Raw genomic sequence first — 18,350 nt, forward strand, 5'->3', positions numbered from 1 at the left:
ATTACATTAAAAGGGTACCAGCCACCCCTGAAGCGCTGATCCTAGAACCGCCGCTGACAGGTGTAATATTGAAATGGTTGAAAATAGTCAGTGCCTAATCATAAGCAGAAAAATATGACTTTATCATGCCATTATTGAGTATATTTTTGCCTCTTGAATGAACACGTAACATTCATGATTGGCATAGAATCAAAGAAAGATTGTGAAAAAACTTTTTATAAGGTTGAGAAACAATCTCACCACAAGATCCATTTAGTATCTGTTCTGGAGCTTTCAATTGTATCACACAATTTCTATTTTTCTGAGCACTTTAGGGCCTCAAATTTAGTCCGATTTTAGATGTGCTATCCATGGTGCTGAAGCCAAGTACAAGGTCTGAGGGGTCACTGATATTCAAAGTGGGATAACCTTATTATTAAGATCTATTAAGATTTGGTATTTGATGGAGGGAAGACAAAGAGAAGACAGGAGAGAGAGAGATGGATTTTAACCTGTTGCATTGTACTGTATGTGCCTGAACCAAATGACCCGTTAGGATGCACTCTCTATTAGATATGAATTTGCCGATGGGTGTGTCCTTTGATTGAATACCTCTGAATGGCTGACAATCTACACATTTTCACACAGACGTAGACAGTCTGGCACACAGCTCATGCAGGAGATGACAGGGCCCGGTTACAGTAATAACCCCTCCTGCTATCTCACGCCCATGCGTCTGCAGCATAGCCTGTAAATCTCACTCTGTTATTGTTTTAATAACACTAATGTTAGCATTAGCCAAGTGGTAAAAACGTCAGACATCAAACGCCAGAGACAGCTGAGCTATATTGGGGTGAAGACAAAAGGGCGAGGGCCCAGCTTGTGAAAATAGCTGCCCGTGCTGACTCAGCAGAGGAGTGTGTGTGTGTGTGTGTGTGTGTGTGTGTGTGTGTGTGTGTGTGTGTGTGTGTGTGTGTTAGCTTGGTTGCTTGTTTGCATTTTGTTGATGTGCGTGGGCACAAATGTCTACATTGATAGTGCGAGTGTGCGTACATTTAGCGTGCGAAACACTGACTGCACATAAAGCAAGCCCTGCAGCTGCTCCGTACCGTAAAACTGACGTCTCAGAGCTCCATTTCCTCCAAACCACAAAGTCTCATAAAGCTATGCACCCATAGTTAGCTAATGGCATTGACTTCTATATCGATGCCTCTGGTGCTGCGTGTAGGGGGGAAAACACCCTGATATATTTTTCCAACATGACCACATGACTTTGTTTTATTCTGAATCAACAGCTCTGTGAAATAATGTCTGATGGAGATGCAGCATCATAAAACCATAGAAGACGAATTAATAAAGTCTCACATCTGTTCCACAGGAGCACGTCTGCAACAGGCTGTCATGGAATATCTGAAGAAGACATGGGGGCAGGAGCGAAAATACAAGACAGCAATCCATTTTATGCCCTTGTAATAGTTTAAATCCATACCTACCCTGACATTACTTTTCATAGCCCACTGTGTTTTTACATATGTGAGTAATAAAATGGGCCGGTAAGTTCTGCACTCATGCCAAAAGGGCCTACAGTATTTTATGAACCACTGAGTGCAGCAAGCAAGCGTGTGTATTCTTTGCCCGTGTGTGAGTGTATGTGTCGAGAGTCTAGTGTGGGGGTGGGGGTCCAGCGGACGCCAAGCTTTCCATAATGTTTACTGACACAACACATTTTAATGGTTTCTGCTCAGCGCCAAGAATTGAGAAATCGAGTCACTTCAAAAAGGGTGGCATACTACGGAAGTCCATTGTTTACATTTATGGCTTCAGCTATTTCAATCTGTGTGTTGTTTGCAAAACTGCAAAGCAAGTATTGTTTGTTATTTGCATAAGATATTCTTTTAGTCACAAGTTAAAAAAAATGTGTTATTCTTTTCAAAGACACTTCATTAAGGTCACTTAAATATTACACTTTTAGTCAGTGAAAGAAAATATGGCAATGAAAATCATGTCAAAAAAAATTGCCTCCTTGTGCACCTCAGCCAAGTATTTCTCTTCAGATTTTATTTCAAACTCTCAGTAACATTTGAACAATGAGCTGAAACCCCGTGTGAGGTCCCAGCGTACAGCGCAAATGTGTGAACCCCACCCATTCTCTGGCCATATGCTGGGGAACGCCCAAGTACAGACAATAGAGAGATTGTTTGGCTTCGGTTCCAATTTAAAAAACAGTTTCTCTACCTCGCACACACCGTGGGGCTTCATGGGAGACCCATCGCCACAATGATCAAAACAGCTAAAACACATTGCAGTGGAGCAATGAAATTCTCATCTTTATTCCCATCGCATTGAGTCTATTTCTTGTTTATTCTGCAGGTCGCTGTGTGCTGTGGTCCAAATGTCTGCTGTGAGTTAGCAGTGCTGCAGCAGCAGTGGGCGGCTTTTCTATACAACCTATCTCTGTAATGAGCTGGTGGGCCACTCTGACCGGGCCAATGGAACAGCGTGACTTCACTCTTTGGCCACAGTGGCGTTGAATTTTCCAAGAGATTGTGGAGATGATCAAATTGCACATCACAATAACAATACAGCCAGGGTGGCCTTCTCATCAGGTTACAGTGCAAGGTGGCTGTGATCTAATACTGGGAAGTTGAATCCTTTAGCACACAGGTGTCAAACTCAAGGCCCGCAGGCCGAATCCGGCCCCCTTGCAAATCTTGATCCGACCCGCATATCAATTTAGGTTCACAATACATTTTGGCCCACCTAGCTGTGCGCCAAACCAAAAAGACAAGAAACTGTTTACAAACTGCAATTACGCGACACTCAAAGCAGAATTTGGCAGATTTCTGACTTTCCAAAATTCCCTCAGAACCGAGCGTTTTGATATCCAGGCTGTAAAACAGGTTGCTGTGAGCCTGCTTTTAATTTGCTAAATTCTTTGATGGCGAACGTTTTTGCTGACTTTTTTTAGAGCTTTATGTCGACCAAACTGTAAGTGAGAAGACTACATGAAACATGCAATAATAAGGTCAAAATATTTACTTTTTTGATTCAATAAAAGCATGGTAATAAACTACATGTCTGGCCCTGGATGTGATTGTCATTTTCCAGCGTGGCCCTTAGTGAAGTTAAGTTTGACCTGCTTTAGCACCAGCCTGAGTCGGCTAACGTCAATACACGTGAAACACTGTTACAAAAGTACTTTTTTTTTTATTAAAACATACACAAAACATAAATAAAAAATAAAAAACTGAATGGAAAAAAATCTATCAGATGAAGTCAGATGAAGATCTTACAGGTATGCTACAATCATGTAGAAGAAACAATATATCCATATTGCTTTTGGCTAGGCAAGTGCACACAGAATTGTCAAAATCAAGATACATAAATATGGAATTTTAAAATGAAGCCCCTGTGTTTGAATAACAAAAAGCGTGTCTACTATTTCCTCTAAGCGCTGTATAATGAATGTCATACAGACATAAAATATAAATGATTTTTTTTTTTTTACAGCCAAAAGGTCACTTTAACAATGACCTGTCTATGTACTTCTATAGCTAATAAATAAATATTTAGTGCATATTCCCATTTGCCTCACTGAAGAGCCAAATGAAAAACAAAATTTAAGTTAAAGATGAACCAAAGTCAATTTGGTTCCTCTGGTTAAAGAAGACAGGAGTCTATTCATGTCATTCATAGTCAGACAGTCCAGCTATCTGCATCTTGTTGATTGTCATAAACATGACAAACAGATGTCATCTGCTCCTTAGTTTGAAGTGACATTGTCCTGTGATTGCCTTCAGTGAAGCAAGGCCACCCATTACATTTCATTAAGACAGAAAACTAGATAACAAATGAGTCTTTAAAGCACATATCATGTAGTCTGGCTATCACCAGACCAAGCTCAATCTTTTAAGATTGAACATTAGTCTGAGGAGTCTGCTCTGTATTTTCTACTGCACAAGAGGAGTGATCAACGGGCATAGTTCAAATGACTCTGTATGCAATTGGATAGTCCTTCAACCAATCTGACCTGTTTTTAGAAACACGTTTCGGTGAACTATTTTCGTAAAAAAAATACGAAATCGTATTATCAACGAGCCGCCATGCAGTGTCCGGGTGACGTACTTTGCAGACAGCAGCGACAGCGGCATCAACGGGTTGCTGCGCTTCGGTGGCCGTCATGTTAAACAAAAAGCTGCTTGCCGTCGCTTCTCTATCGTCATCGCGTTAAACCCGCCGATAGTGCGCCATTTTGTGATTGGTCCCCGCAGATTTGTAACGGAAGCAGGATAGATAAAAGTACAGGTTTCCAGCCTGAGCTGCAGGACGAAATCAAATCGCCAGCAGATCGGGCTGGGTTTACCCAGTCTACACATCATGACCTTCTTTTTTTAAACTGCGTGTCTTGTGTCAGAGTCAAAGTGTATCTTTCATAGCAAGAAGTTTTGAATTGATGCCTAAGAGATTTGGACGGTGACATAAATCACCATCTAATTGCCCATTTCAGATTATACCGTTGAGTTACTTACTGCCAGGACGCCTCACTGCCTGCCTTGTTCACACTTACAAAACCTTCCAGGAAAACATTTTTGCATTTACTGCTGTGGCTCGGAGGCACACCTGGGAGTTGTGTTATTTTTATTCTGTGATAATCTGCTAAATACAAGCAGATGCTCTATCAGCTACAATGTTCTTATTTGGACAGTTTTCCCAACATTGATAAATCCTTTCGCTGCACACTCTTGCCAACAAACTTACTTCCTAAGTTGCTCCCTCATGGTTTGTTTAATTAGTGCATAAACACACGTCTGTGCTTAAGTCTAAATGTTATCTGAACAGAAATGTATTGAAATTTCACAATACCAAGCACAATACTTGGAAAAAAGACTCCAGTGCTATTTTGAATGAAGTCGAGAACTGTGTGTCTCAATTTTGTTCAGAAACTAAACGAAATCATTTTACACGTGAAAAAAACAAAACGTGCTTTCGACTGCAGCACTTCGAAGCAGTTCAACATATTGATGCACAAGACAAGGTTTTTTAAAAAAGTGACAACCTTTTCCATTATGTGTTCTCATAAAGGATTCCAAGGCTATTCTACGGAAGTGGATTAGGGCCACATGTGAAAAATGAATTTGAGTTCTGAGTTTAAAGTCAGAATTCTGAGATTAAAGTCAGAGCTCAGAATTCTGACTTTAAACTCAGAACTCAAATGCATTTTTCACGTGGCCCTAATCCACTTCCGTACTATTCGGCGAAGAGCAATGTAAAAAAAAACAACAACAACAACAACAACAACACATGAACCAAAAAAAAAAAAAAGAAGAACAAATTAACATTATAAAATCACTAACAGTGGTTCTTTGGCATATCAAATGTTCAGTAGCATGTCCGCTCCCCACGTGTTTTAATTTCTCAGTTACCCAACTTTATGGCCCCAAAATACGTCCCTTCTCTCTCCAGGTCCAGCATCCAAGCATTGGACACATTGACGTACAAGGCGTCTCCCTCCTCCAGCCAGACGCCTCGGCCCTGCTGGGCGCAGTACATGTTATAGCTGGTGCTGTTCCAGCGCATGGTGCTGCCCGTCTTCATCAGCATCACCGACTTGCTGTTCTGTTTGATGCTCTCATGGTAGACATACTGGATGAGCTGGGTGTTGCTAATATCCACCGGCGTGACCCCGGCCTGGCTGCTGCTGTCCTCTAAAGGCATGGGAAGGTAGTAGCGGAAGCAGGTCTTGGCGTAGATATAGTAGAAACCCGACTCCATCACCAGCAGTTTCCCCTTCTGGTAGCCCATTTTGTGGCAGTATCCATGCACCTCGTCCCAGTCAATGGTGGTGGCCTTCTGCTCACCCTCTACACGGCAACAAGAGCAGCATATAACAACAGACGTTTTGGTTAATTTATTATATTGTCATGGCTGTTGATGTGTTTTCATATTTTGTACTACCTGTATATGTGTAATTGTTGTCTAACTTTGTGTGTATTTATTAATATATATATATATATATATATATATATATATATATATATATATATATATATATATATACTTACTCTTTTTTTGAGCAGCACTGCTCGAGAATGCAAAATGAATTTCAGTGTAAACTAATAATAAAGTTGTATCGTATTGTATTTTCATGGTTTAACATAAGGAGCAAAGAAAATCCTTCGCACTGTCTAACTTTTTTATTTTTTACTTTTATTTCACCTTTACTTTTACAGGCAGGTCATTAAGAACAGGTTCATATTTACAATGGCGGCCTGACAAGTGGCAAACCCACTTAGGGTAAGGAAAAGAGGGCTAGAAAATAAAATACATTAGAAATATATACAGTTTAGAAATGACAAAGTACAACAGACAGCGGTAAACACCTATTACCAGAGAAGTGAATTCGACATAGCAGCCAAACAGTGGAATTACAACTTCTGTGTCTGTAATGTGATGCCCTCTGGCACCCATAGGATTACATGACGAAAGAGATGTCTGTACATCAGTGGATACCTTTTTTTTTTTTGAGCGTCACAATCTCTGCAAAATGACTCGTTTGACTTTCAGACTTTGATCCATTCGGTCCGATAACATTTGTGATGTCATACAGACTGAGGTGGTGAAACCATTTTTTTGTTTAATGATTATGTTATGGGCATTTCCACCTTTAATCACCAGGACAGCATGAAAGGGGAGAGAGAGAGAGAGAGGGGGGAAGACATGCAGGAAACCTGCCACAGGTCGGATTCGAACCCTGGGCCTCTGCGTCGAGGAATAAACCTCTTTACATGGGCGCGCACTCTACCAAATAGGGCTATACAATATATCGTTTTTTTTATCGTCATCGCAATATCAACTGGCGCAATATACATATTGCGAAAGGTTGCGATATATCGCAATAGACACTACGAGTTGCGAGTTAGTTGATAGAAAATATCAGTAGAAAACTGCACTTTAAAGTGTAACTGTCATTCTTTTTTAGTAGTGCCTGTCAATGTCAATTCCATGTTCAATTTGTTCAATAAAAGAATGTTACAAATGATTATTTGTTTTAAATTCAACAAGCAATTTGTTGAATACTGAAAGCAACAGAAAGGCAGAGTAAAGTAATATCGTTATCTACTCTGAACTTAGGAGAGAAGTTTAATCAGCTAAATTGTGATTGGCAGGTACAACAAGAACTTGATATACAGTATACAACCAGACTCACTCTTAGAGTACTCCTGGTGCTCTTGAATGATTGGTAGATGAGCTGATGCCATGCTCTCTTTTGGAGTTTTGCACCGTCCTCTTTTCTTCGTGTCTCTCAGCGCGTTCAGCACAGGCTCCGTCTGGACTTCCTGTAGATAAACAGAAAAAAAAGCTAATTTGACAAACACTGACTGACAGATGAAAGGTCAGAAAAAAACATCCCTTGTATCTTTTTTTGTATGTACAGTATGTGTGTGTGTTATCCTACTCTGAGAAGTCGAAACGTATACCCACATCGGTAAAGAGACATCAACAATTAACCCGCACCCACAAACAACTTTTTCTTAAAGCAAAAGTATTATTGTTAAGACATATTTTACCGCAGCTTTGTTCAGCTGTCGCTTTGAATAACTGTCAATTGTGTGTGTGTGTGTGTGTGTGTGTGTGTGTGTGTGTGTGTGTGTGTGTGTGTCTGAGCACATGTGAGTGGATGATGAGCATACATTGACTGCATGCCTGTGAGGTATTATCCGTCCTCTTTGGCTAGCCTGCTAACTTCTTATTACAGCCGTGGTTGTACTTGCGGCCGAAGGCTGTGACAGGGAGGCCTCCTGGTGAGTGTACGCTTTCAGAGAGATTGCGCTTCTCACGGATTTGGCATAGTAAATAGTATCTGGACTGCATTCAGCCGCAAGTGCTGATTCTATTCAAGGCCGATGATGCCGCCATCCACAGTCTGAGCTGGGCCGTCCTCCTCAAGGCAAGACACAACATATACACTCAAGGAAAACATGGTTTCCAAGCAAGTAAACAGTTACTGCACCGGAGCTGCCAACTCTCTTACACATCTGGCATGAGATTAAAATGCCAGGCGTGAGTTTGCCCCTGCCTACCATCTTACACTCACACAGCAGATCTGAGTGACATGACCTCTTTAAAGTTGGACCACTTGGAAAACGTCCTAGCAGACACAATTTTGGATACAGCCAGTATTGAAATCACAACTTCATTTAAGCATGCGTGCATACATTTGTGCAACAGATGCAAATAAATGTTGTAAATTACACGTCAGTCAAATGTCAGTGAAAGAACGATTTACACTCAACTGAGTTTTTATTATATCCTAAAGGTGCTTTAACATGTTTCAGAGTAATTTCCTCTGATCCAATAATATCACGCATCCTAGCAATACAATCTCACCCTGACTCTGAGCCAACACCTTAAAAAAAAGATGAAGACAGCCACGGCAACGAAAATAAAAGTATTTATTTGGATAGAAACATACCATCATAACCCCTGTGGTGTCTTCCATTCGACCATGCGTCGTACTCCCGGCTCAAAAACCTTTCTCTAGGTCTCTTTTGCGTTTAATGCTTCTTTTCACTACCATGTACCTACAAACACTACTAACACCAACTCATAACCACTACTTTTACAATTATTTTTGTAATTCATGGTCAATAATAATCCTCATTTATAGGAAATCTAATTCTGGAGTTACAAAAGCAGAAATGATGAATTATTTAGACTAATATTAAAGGAAGGATAATCACAGAAGCGTACATGTCAACGTTCAGTGAGGATACTGTTTCGAAACATTTAAAAGAAAAATCAAATGCTAATTTGTTTTTATAAAAACAGCAAAAATGCAATGAAAATGGAGTTCCGATTTTTTGTTGTACTTGCGAAGCGAGTTGTATGGAATCATCCGTGTTATTTTTGGGCAATCAGAATTAAGTAGTTAAAAAGAAACCCATGTTTCTGATATAGAGACATTTAGACAACCGGTCAAATTTGACCCGAAGACAATACAAAGGGTTAAAAAACCACACACAGCGCCTCTGAGCACAAACACTGCTTCACATTCCAAATAAACTCAACTCCAGAGCCCATCCCACCAGCACCATTAACAAGGTTTTACAATACTGCACCTGCGCCGCGCTAATATTACCGTGAAGTATTTATTCACAACCCAAGTCCAGACAAATTTGCTCTCAAGCTAAGATTAGCACCGCCACCGTCTGTCCTCCAAAAACAATTTGCTGCACAAACATGTTTTTTTAGCACAGCGTCTCGGAAAGAGACAGGGGTAAACTACGCCTTGCCAAGGCTATACAAAGTAATTGTGAACGCGCTCCCAATTGGCGCTACGTTGTGGGCTCTATCTTGATTTGTGGTGAGGCCGCGTCATACCTCTTTAACCAGGGAGAAGAGATTATTTAAACAAAGCAGATGCAGCTTGGCAGCTTCCCAATCCACCGTGTGATCTAGAATTAAAGTGCGGCATGGTGACAGCCACTCTGCACCAGACGCACATTGCTCCATGAAGGAGATGTGTCTGCCCTTGATATACAGTATACCTCCAGCTACGGCTGACTTGATTCCACATGCCTGTTCCTGGAATACCACGTAGTGCACACAGGCCTCAGTTCAGCCTTTTAACTACACACCGCATGCATCATTTTACATCTCCATTACGCTGATGAGTGGTTTCGGAGACACAAAAGTCCTCTCACTCAAAGCTTGACCACCAAAGCAGATTGTCTATTTGTGTTACGTACTGCATCAGTCACATTTCCTTCTGGCACAGTTACAGTACAGATCCCCACGGATTCTAAACATTCAGATCATGGTGTCGGATTCATGACCCTGTGTTCTCACCACTCCCTGAGATCACACTGACCACAGCCCCGGCCCGGTGTAGGCCAGGCCGGCACATCCTGTCTCACATCAAAGAGTACAGGGCTGCAGGGCTCGCAGCTGTCCACCGAGGCCTGCTCTCTAGCACAGTGGTTCTCAAGCTTTTTTCAATAATGTTCCCCCTTTGAACAGTTTTTTTAAGCCATGTACCCCCTAATCAGCGAGAATAATTTTTTGTAGAAAAAAATGTCAGCGATAGATTTACTAAACAACAGACTTGTACCTGAAAAACATTTAAATGCTGATGAGAAAAGGAGACAAAAACTTAATTTAGCAGAATATTTTTCTAAATACTACTTTCTAAATACTAATAGTAATAAAAACTTCGGGGAAAGAAACAGAAAGAAGGAAGGACACAGTAGGGCGACAAAAGTGTCCAAAAAATTCAAATAAGCGACAAACTTTGAAAAAAAGAGACAAAAACTTCGAAGAAAAAAAGACAGTAGAAAAAAGTAAGGACGAAAGGCATGAATAGGTCAAAATAAGCGACAAAACCTTTAAAAAAAGAGGTGACAAACTTCGAAAAAAGCGACAAAACTGTTTTTTGAGGCTTTTGTTGCTTTCTTCCAGCGGTTTCCTCAACATTCTTGGTGCTATTTTACGCATTTGTCGACGATGCTGCCGCTTTTTTTCGCCGCTTCTGTAGACGTTTTTGTCACTTTTTTTTGAAGCTTTTGACACTTTTTTTCGGGTGTTTTTGTCACTTTTTCCTAATTTTTTGTCGCTTTTTTTCTACGTTTTGTCTCTTTCTTACATCCTGTTTTGTAACTAACTGCTATGATTGTCTTCATCATTCTGAAACCACAACACAACTAATGTTGACTCATTTTCACTCCTGACACCTAAAGAGAGACAGAAACTGTCTGATGTCTCTATTTTTTTGAGTTACATAACATAGGTAGGGTTGCTCCACTGATTTTATCGGCCCAGTCAGAGAGACTGAGGGGAAAAGTTAAAGTTATTTAAAAAACCAAATAACCAAATAATAATAAACCAAATAAAGGCCTAAAATGCCCAAAAAATAATCTTTAAAGATTCGGGGCTTTTGAGAAAATATTTGGGGCTGGAGCCCCAGAAACCCATCTCTGGCTCCGCCCCTGCAGCTGAATCTAAAGCCCCTGACACACCAACCCAATAATCGGCCGTCGGACGGTCTGGCGAGGTCGGTGACTCGAGTCTGTTTGGTGTGTTCCGCGCCGTCGTCCGTCGGAGGAGCTGTCGTCCTTCATTTTGGCCGACCTGACTTGCTGGGTCGGAGGGCGGGCAGGCTGGGATGAGTGACGAACGCCTCTCAAAATCTGATGAAAATCTTTCAAACTGACCTTTGTTGATCTGAAATGAAGACAGATTCAGCAACTGCACGGCCTATTTCTCTCTTAAAATGTTTTCAGAAACACGTTTCAGTGAACTATTTTCGTAAAATAAAAGATCGTATTTCAAAAATTTACTACCGGCTGGAGAAGCCAGACCCACATGACGCGTTCGTCATTTCCGGTTTTCATTTGCACACGCAGAACGTACGCTCATGACAGCGTCACTTCGGTGTGTTCCAAGGCACTTTTTGGACCTCGGGGAGCCGACTGATCAGTCCGACTGGCTTTTCTGCTGACGGTCAGCCATCGGTTAGTGTGTCGGGGGCTTAAAACAACACCGTGTGGGCCAAGTGGACCTGTCATCCTCACACCTCATAAAGCTCCCAGCATGCCCCCTCCCCTCCCCGCTCCATGGGAAACAGCCGAGGGCTGTCTAACAAGACAGGCTGGCTGGTTTGTGTAAGTACTCCGCCAAGGATATCCAGGGCAAACACAAATACATGATTTCAAAAGGAAATGAAATCATTATGGGAAACCAAACACTAGTGAAGCAAAGCAGTCCTTTTATTCTGTTGTTATACTTCCTGGTTCCATTTTTTTTTTTTTGCTTTTGCTCGGTGGAACCTGTGCCAAAAAAAATGGGCGGCGACTTTGGAGACAAAAAGGGCATTCGAAAAATGATACGACTTCAACAATTAAGGATTTCTACTTTAAAACTTCCTCATCCTACTGCCACTCATCAAAGGAATACCCTGCAACCACTGACACCAACGAGCGACTCACTGAAGTGACAGTAAAGTACTTTCTGGCAGTAAGCCATGAAGCTCATTTAGGATCAAGCTAGTCTCACTTAGCCAGACCCTCCTCCGCGGCGCTGTGGAGGAAGTCCACACAGCATTCTGGGATGGGTGAAAAACGTGCTCTGGTTTATTGGCATTTCGGAGCCACTGTACCGCTGCAAAATAGTCTCGGGAAGAAACTTGTTTTGGTGGAACATGTGTACGTTCAAAAGTTGTTTTTAGTCGTGTAACAGAAAACTCAGATTGGACAGATAGTCTAGCTAGCTGTCTGGATTTACCCTGCAGAGATCTGAGGAGCAGTTAACCATAGTCCTCAGAAATCCACTGGAGTTTAAAATAACAACACAAAGAAAGCGTAAGGTAACGGACATCCTGCCTTAAAGAGGGACATACGGCGGAATTTCCGGCGGCAATGGAGCAATCCCGGAAGTGGAAGGTCGAGGATATAGACTAGGATCAAGCTGTTTGAGCCTATATCAAAGGGTGGTCTGACCTATGCTCGGCCCGTGGAAGCCACCTCGCGTTTGGTGCTTTATAGAAGCTGTGGTACGTGCTGAAAATAAACACACCCATGTGACAATCATGACTTTGGTCAGTGCGAGATTGCAGATGATTATCTTATTTATTTTGGCTGCTTTTGCTTTTAAAAAAAACAACAGTAACCACATTATTGCACATACTGTTCTTCACCCTCAAATGTGACAGCAGGAAATTCTTCTACCTTTATTTTTACAGGCAAGTCATTAAGAACAGGTTCTTAAATACCTGATAGGCTTTGAAAAATCCCTGAAGCTGAACAATGTTGGCCTCTGAGACATTCTTTTTGGCTCGGCAACTTTGTTTCCTTTTAGTGACATGTCAATAAATCAATCTGCAAAGAGCTGCAAAGATTCAATTCAATTTAATTCAAATAACTTTATTTGTGGCCGGGTTAGCTCAATTGGTAGAGCAGGCGCACATATATATATAGAGGTTTACTCCTCTACGCAGCGGCCGTGGGTTCGACTCCGACCTGCGATCCTTTGCTGCATGTCATTCCCCCCTCTCTCTCCCCTTTCATGTCTTCAGCTGTCCTGTGGAAATAAAGTACTAAAAATGCCCCCAAAAAATCATCTTAAAATAATAATAACTTTATTTATCCCATGGGGGCAATTTAAAGATTAATTGATTAATCAATTAGTTTTCAACTATTAAATGAATCGCCAGCTATTTTGATCGATTAATCACTTTCAGCCCTTTTTAATGAAAAAGGAGTTACAATTCTCTGGTTCCAGCTGGTTCAATGTGAATATGTTCTAGTGTCTTCTCTCCTCTGGGACAGTAATCTGAATATCTTTGAGTTGTGGACAAAACAAGACATTTGAGGACGTCATCTTGGGCTTTGGGAAACACTGATCCACATTTTTCACCATCGGACATTTTATACAACAACTAATCCATTAATCGAGACAATAATTGACAGATTAATCATGAATGAATAATCATTAGTTGCAGGCCTGAATCAATCCAAGTCCACTCCCTTAAAGTGTGTTGAAATAGCAATTGCAATAATGGCAATCGTGCATGGCAATGATGATTCTTAATCAATAACGACATGTTTTATACTGCAGGAGTCTTGCTAAGTATATATATATATATATATATATATATATATATATATATATATATATATAAACAACCTCTGGTATGTGTTTAGTGTCGTAGCAGGAAGGAAATCTGTTAAAATGCAATCTATGTGAGTGGACTGTGCTCCAGTCAGAGGGTGTGTTGTGTTGCTGTGTTACCCAGGGCTCAAACTCACCTCTATGGGCCGATGTGGGGCCGTGGACAAATGTACCTGCAGACAGAACACACGGAAGCCGAGGTTAGACAGGAGAATGTGGAGGAACAAAAAATGTTCATCATGTGTCAGCTCTAACGAGCGCTATCTGTCATGAGAATGTTTCCCTCACAGGTGTGGGTGAGAGGAATGTAATTTAGTTTGGATGTTTGTGTGCATGTGCATGTGTGTGTGTGTGTGTGTGTGTGTGTGTGTGTGTGTGTGTGTGTGTGTGTGTGTGCCATTGTGTGTGTGTGTGTGTGTCTGTCTGTGTGGGAGGTTAAGTTATTTTCCAAGCAGTATGTCACTTTGCATTACTCCACAGCAGGCGAAAGTCAAAGTGATTTGGAAATTGAACACTGGTTCTCATTTGCAGGGCTGTTGTCTCTCGATAATTGAACATTTATTTAAAAAACAAATGGCCACAGGGCTTGCGCGCGCGCACACACACACACACACACACACACACACACACACTAAAAAACACACTTCAGCCCTCGTGTTGGAATCAGAGCAGTTTTTAAAACGTGCTTGGATCAGCACATTCCCATGTAGACACGACGCTGTGCAGATTCCCGCTTTCCTCACCATCTCCAGGAAGTTCTACAGGTGTTGGGGGAGGTGATGGGCCCAGTGCCAACTACTGACTCAATGTTTAAAGTGCTTCTATTTATCTACATTCATAACAACAACAACAACAATATAGTCAAGTTACCATATATGTTTATCTTATCTTATTGTGGTTTTTATTTTATCATGCATGCTTTGTGTCTATGTTTTCTTGCTTGCTTTAATTTTGAAGCTTTTCAGTTTACGCCTGTCGTAAAACTCGACCTGGCTACACTTCTATCACCCCCCCCCCCAAAAAAAAAAGATCTGGATCCATTTGCATCCCTCTCATCACATAATCAGATGAATCCATGAAATACGCAAGTATGAAAACAGCCATGAAATAATACATAGTTTCTCTCTTTCTGGTTGCATGTTCTTCTCTCTGTTTTGTTTTTTTATAATTTATTTATTTTTTTTTTTTTTTTACTTTGCCTCCCGCCCTTTTATTTTTTCTCCTCTGGCTCACATCCAGTACATAACTAGCTACTACCACACTGCAGTGTGTTTATGCCAAAGACAAGCCAAAAAAATGTAACACGCAAACACTGAGAAAGACACAGACAGAGAGAGAGAGAGAGAGAGAGAGAGAGAGAGAGAGAGAGAGAGAGAGAGAGAGAGAGAGATGCTCCCCAGGTGAACCTTCCAGCATCCTGACAGAGCGGAGATGTGGTCTGCTCTCTTGGCTTGTTGAAACATGACAAACATTCAACTCCAAAACCGCCATAAAAGTTACAAAAACAATTGTGGCAGAACATAAATGTTATTTTACAAGATCACAGACACGCAGCCTGCAAGATGGCAAAGATGACCTGACAAAAACCAACGGAACGTGTGAGAACATATGTATTTTGATAGTATCTCTGACTTCGAACATCCAGTCTTTTTTTCTCTTGAGCTTTCCCAGACTCCTCTGCCTCCAAACCCCTTGATAAACAGCTCTGCTTATGCTCAAAAGTTAACAACTTATGACACCTATAAATTACAAATAGAAGCCCCTGATGGCATGTAAACATGCACAAGCAAAAGTGCAGCCTGGGAGCCCTCAAGTGAAAACATCTGTATTTTTGCAAACACGACATTTTGCAATACTGACTGAGATGTTATCATTTTCACAACAGATTCATTCTCTTAGCTGAAATTACTGATGGAAATTGTCACGCGGGCTTGTAGAGATGTTATCTATAGGTCGGGCTGTTTTTTACAGCGAGGGAAGAAGTGTTGTAACTGCCTGCATGCCGCCGAAGCGCAGCGCCTTCAAAGAGACGCCAAGAGTGCACGAAATCTTGGCGCACAAAAATGCAGAACTGGCTAGATGTTGAAGCGTTTTCCTTCCCCACCACCACTTGTGTATATTACACCTACTTTACTTCTAAGAGCAGACACCGCCAACGTTATATAGAGCTAGGGAAAACTTATCTGGCACTTTATGGCATTATAAAAAAAGAATTGCGCAAATGTTGCTGGGCTATCTTAACTCGCTTGGAGCCAAGTAGAGGACTGTTGACATTTGTTTTGTAGATAAATATTTACGCACAGAAGGAGAGTTTGAGTAAACCTACATGACATGCTGACGGCAGAGAGTGACTTTGCAAAGTGTCTCATTGCGCACTGGAAATCACATAACCAAACCAAACCAAACCAAAGTCACACATGAGCCTACCTCTTGCAGATAACCTGTCAGGTGTAATAAGATCGCCACGCTGGAAGCCACCTGAAGCAATCCCATAACAGCGAGGGTTCCGAATAGGAGCGGCCGGTAAGTGGGCTCCGAGCTCTGCACCGGGTGGAAGCGGTGCTGCCCTGCCTCGATGTCGACGGTGTTCCGCAGGTAGCCTCTGTAGTCGCTGTGGGTAGCTGCCATGATGCGCGCTCTGTGTGTGTGCCGTGCAGCCCCAGTGGCCAGGTCCCAGACTCTAATGCAAGGAAGGGAAGAGGGACTGCAAGAGTCCCTATAATCAGCGGTGGGTGGGCTGGAGAGAGCTCGCTTTCTCTGCAGCCAATCAGAGGGATCCTCCGGTTTAGTCAAGATTAGATAGACCGACGGGCAAGACTGACACAAGACCGGCGAACAGATCCAGATCGACCTGAGCGTACGACAGGTAAAGCAGGCCCTTTATGGCTCCACAGGCTCTGTACACAAACGCACTATTAACACGTCATCCACCCCTTCCGCGGGTGCACACCCCCCGGTGACACACTCTGTGCACAGGGATGCAGTGAGTGGGAAATAAATTAGGTTATGACAAAAATAAACGCAACATCCATCAGTCATCCGTTTACGGCTTATAAACACTAACACACAAAGATAGAAAAAAAAATGTTTGCAAGGAAATACACAGAAGCAATAATAACAACAGGTTATAAACTTGTTATTCATTTGAATTTTTTGAGTGAGTTTTAATTCATGAATACAACACTTGTAAGTTGCATACTGGATCATGATTGGCTTCTGTCTTAAACTGAAATTTAAACTTCAGCAGACGAATGCAAAAAAAAAAAAAAAAAAAAACTGTCTATAGTGTCATACTCTATGTAGACCTACAGTATGTGTCAAACACATTTTTGAGCAGAGCGAGACTTTTAAGAACAAGTAAAAGCTTTGGGGTGTAAATTCATGCATCTCAATATTATATAATACAACTAGATTGATTTGTTTAGACTGGCAGTTTGTCACATAATTATCATAGTTTGCCTTAGTCATCAATAACTCACTATGCTGGTGTGGCAGCTTCGACTCAACGGTCAATGGTACTTTGTGTCCTGTTCACTTATTAGTCCAATCAGACAAAACCACAAAAAAAGTGCAAATGCACTGATTATGAGCTTATTGATCAGTGGTGGAATGTAACTAAGTACATTTACTCAAGTACTATACTTAATTATACGCTACATTTCAGAGAGAAATATTGTCCTTTTTAATCCACTACAGTCATCTGACAGCTTTAGTTACTTTACACATTAACATTGTTGCACATAAAACACATGTAGTCTATAAAATACAATGTTTTATTATAAATTCAACTACCCAACAATATATCGGCTTACAATGATTTGACCATTAAACACACAAGTGTTTGGATCATTTCCAGTTTCTTTTTAGTTTCTTGTAACTTCTAAGTACCTGGAAATAGTTATTAGAAGAGACTTAACAGTGATCCATGCATTTTTCACATTCTATGTCCTCTAAGATGGAATTGGAAGAAAAAAAAGTCCCTGGCAGGCTTTCAGCTCGTTCAGAGTGCAGCAGCTGGGAGCTTATTAGTCCACTCCCCGCACTCCTCCCCTCACTTCTTGTACATTTTGAAATAGATTACTTTTTGACTGGAAGCATATTTGTTAGTTTTAAGGCACATCTGGATATGCATCAGAAGACCCTTTAATTCCTGACAAGCCAGTGTGCCACCGTCCTCACATGATTGACTGATTGTTGCCAAGACAACGCTGAAAACTTGTGAAGTCGAGTCATGTTCACTCGTGGACCCTGATTTTCTTTACACTTTAATGTCTCAAGGGTCCCTGCAGGTGTTAGAGACACCTTAACATGAGGCCAATATTTAGATTTAATCACCCTAGAGACAGGAATGTCATTGTGAGTACTACCTAACAACTTTCATTGGATTTTTAGTATTTATAATTATACAAATATATTTGTTTTTTGTTCATGTATTGTGTGTATTGATTTTGGTAGTGTTCTTTTTGTGTGTGCTGTGTCATGTATTCTGGTGTTGTTACTTTCACATTATTGTATTACTGTGATATTGTGAAGTGTCTGCTGGGTGGGGTGTGTGTGTGTGTGTGTGTGGGGGGTGGGGGGAAGGACGTATAAATAAACAGTGTTAACAATAATGTCTCAATGGGCTTTACAGGCCATGAGGAGATCATGTAGGTTTCAATTAAATTAGATTAGATTCAACTTTATTGTCATTGTGCAGAGTACAA

General features: G+C 41.2%; 1 protein-coding gene across 1 annotated transcript; it reads right to left on the reverse strand.

Annotated features, from left to right (window-relative positions):
• Positions 1-4,365: 4,365 nt before the first annotated feature.
• On the reverse strand, positions 4,366-16,525 carry tnfsf11 (TNF superfamily member 11). Its single transcript, XM_031300964.2, has 4 exons — positions 16,072-16,525; positions 13,782-13,817; positions 7,187-7,316; positions 4,366-5,840 (listed from the first exon to the last, which is right to left on the reverse strand). The coding sequence occupies exons 1-4, from the start codon at positions 16,270-16,272 to the stop codon at positions 5,395-5,397; spliced, it is 813 nt and encodes a 270-aa protein (XP_031156824.1). The 5' UTR covers positions 16,273-16,525; the 3' UTR covers positions 4,366-5,394.
• Between the last annotated feature and the right edge of the window lie 1,825 nt (positions 16,526-18,350).

This window comes from Sander lucioperca, chromosome 8, assembly GCF_008315115.2.
Source record: "Sander lucioperca isolate FBNREF2018 chromosome 8, SLUC_FBN_1.2, whole genome shotgun sequence".
Lineage (NCBI taxonomy): Eukaryota > Metazoa > Chordata > Actinopteri > Perciformes > Percidae > Sander > Sander lucioperca.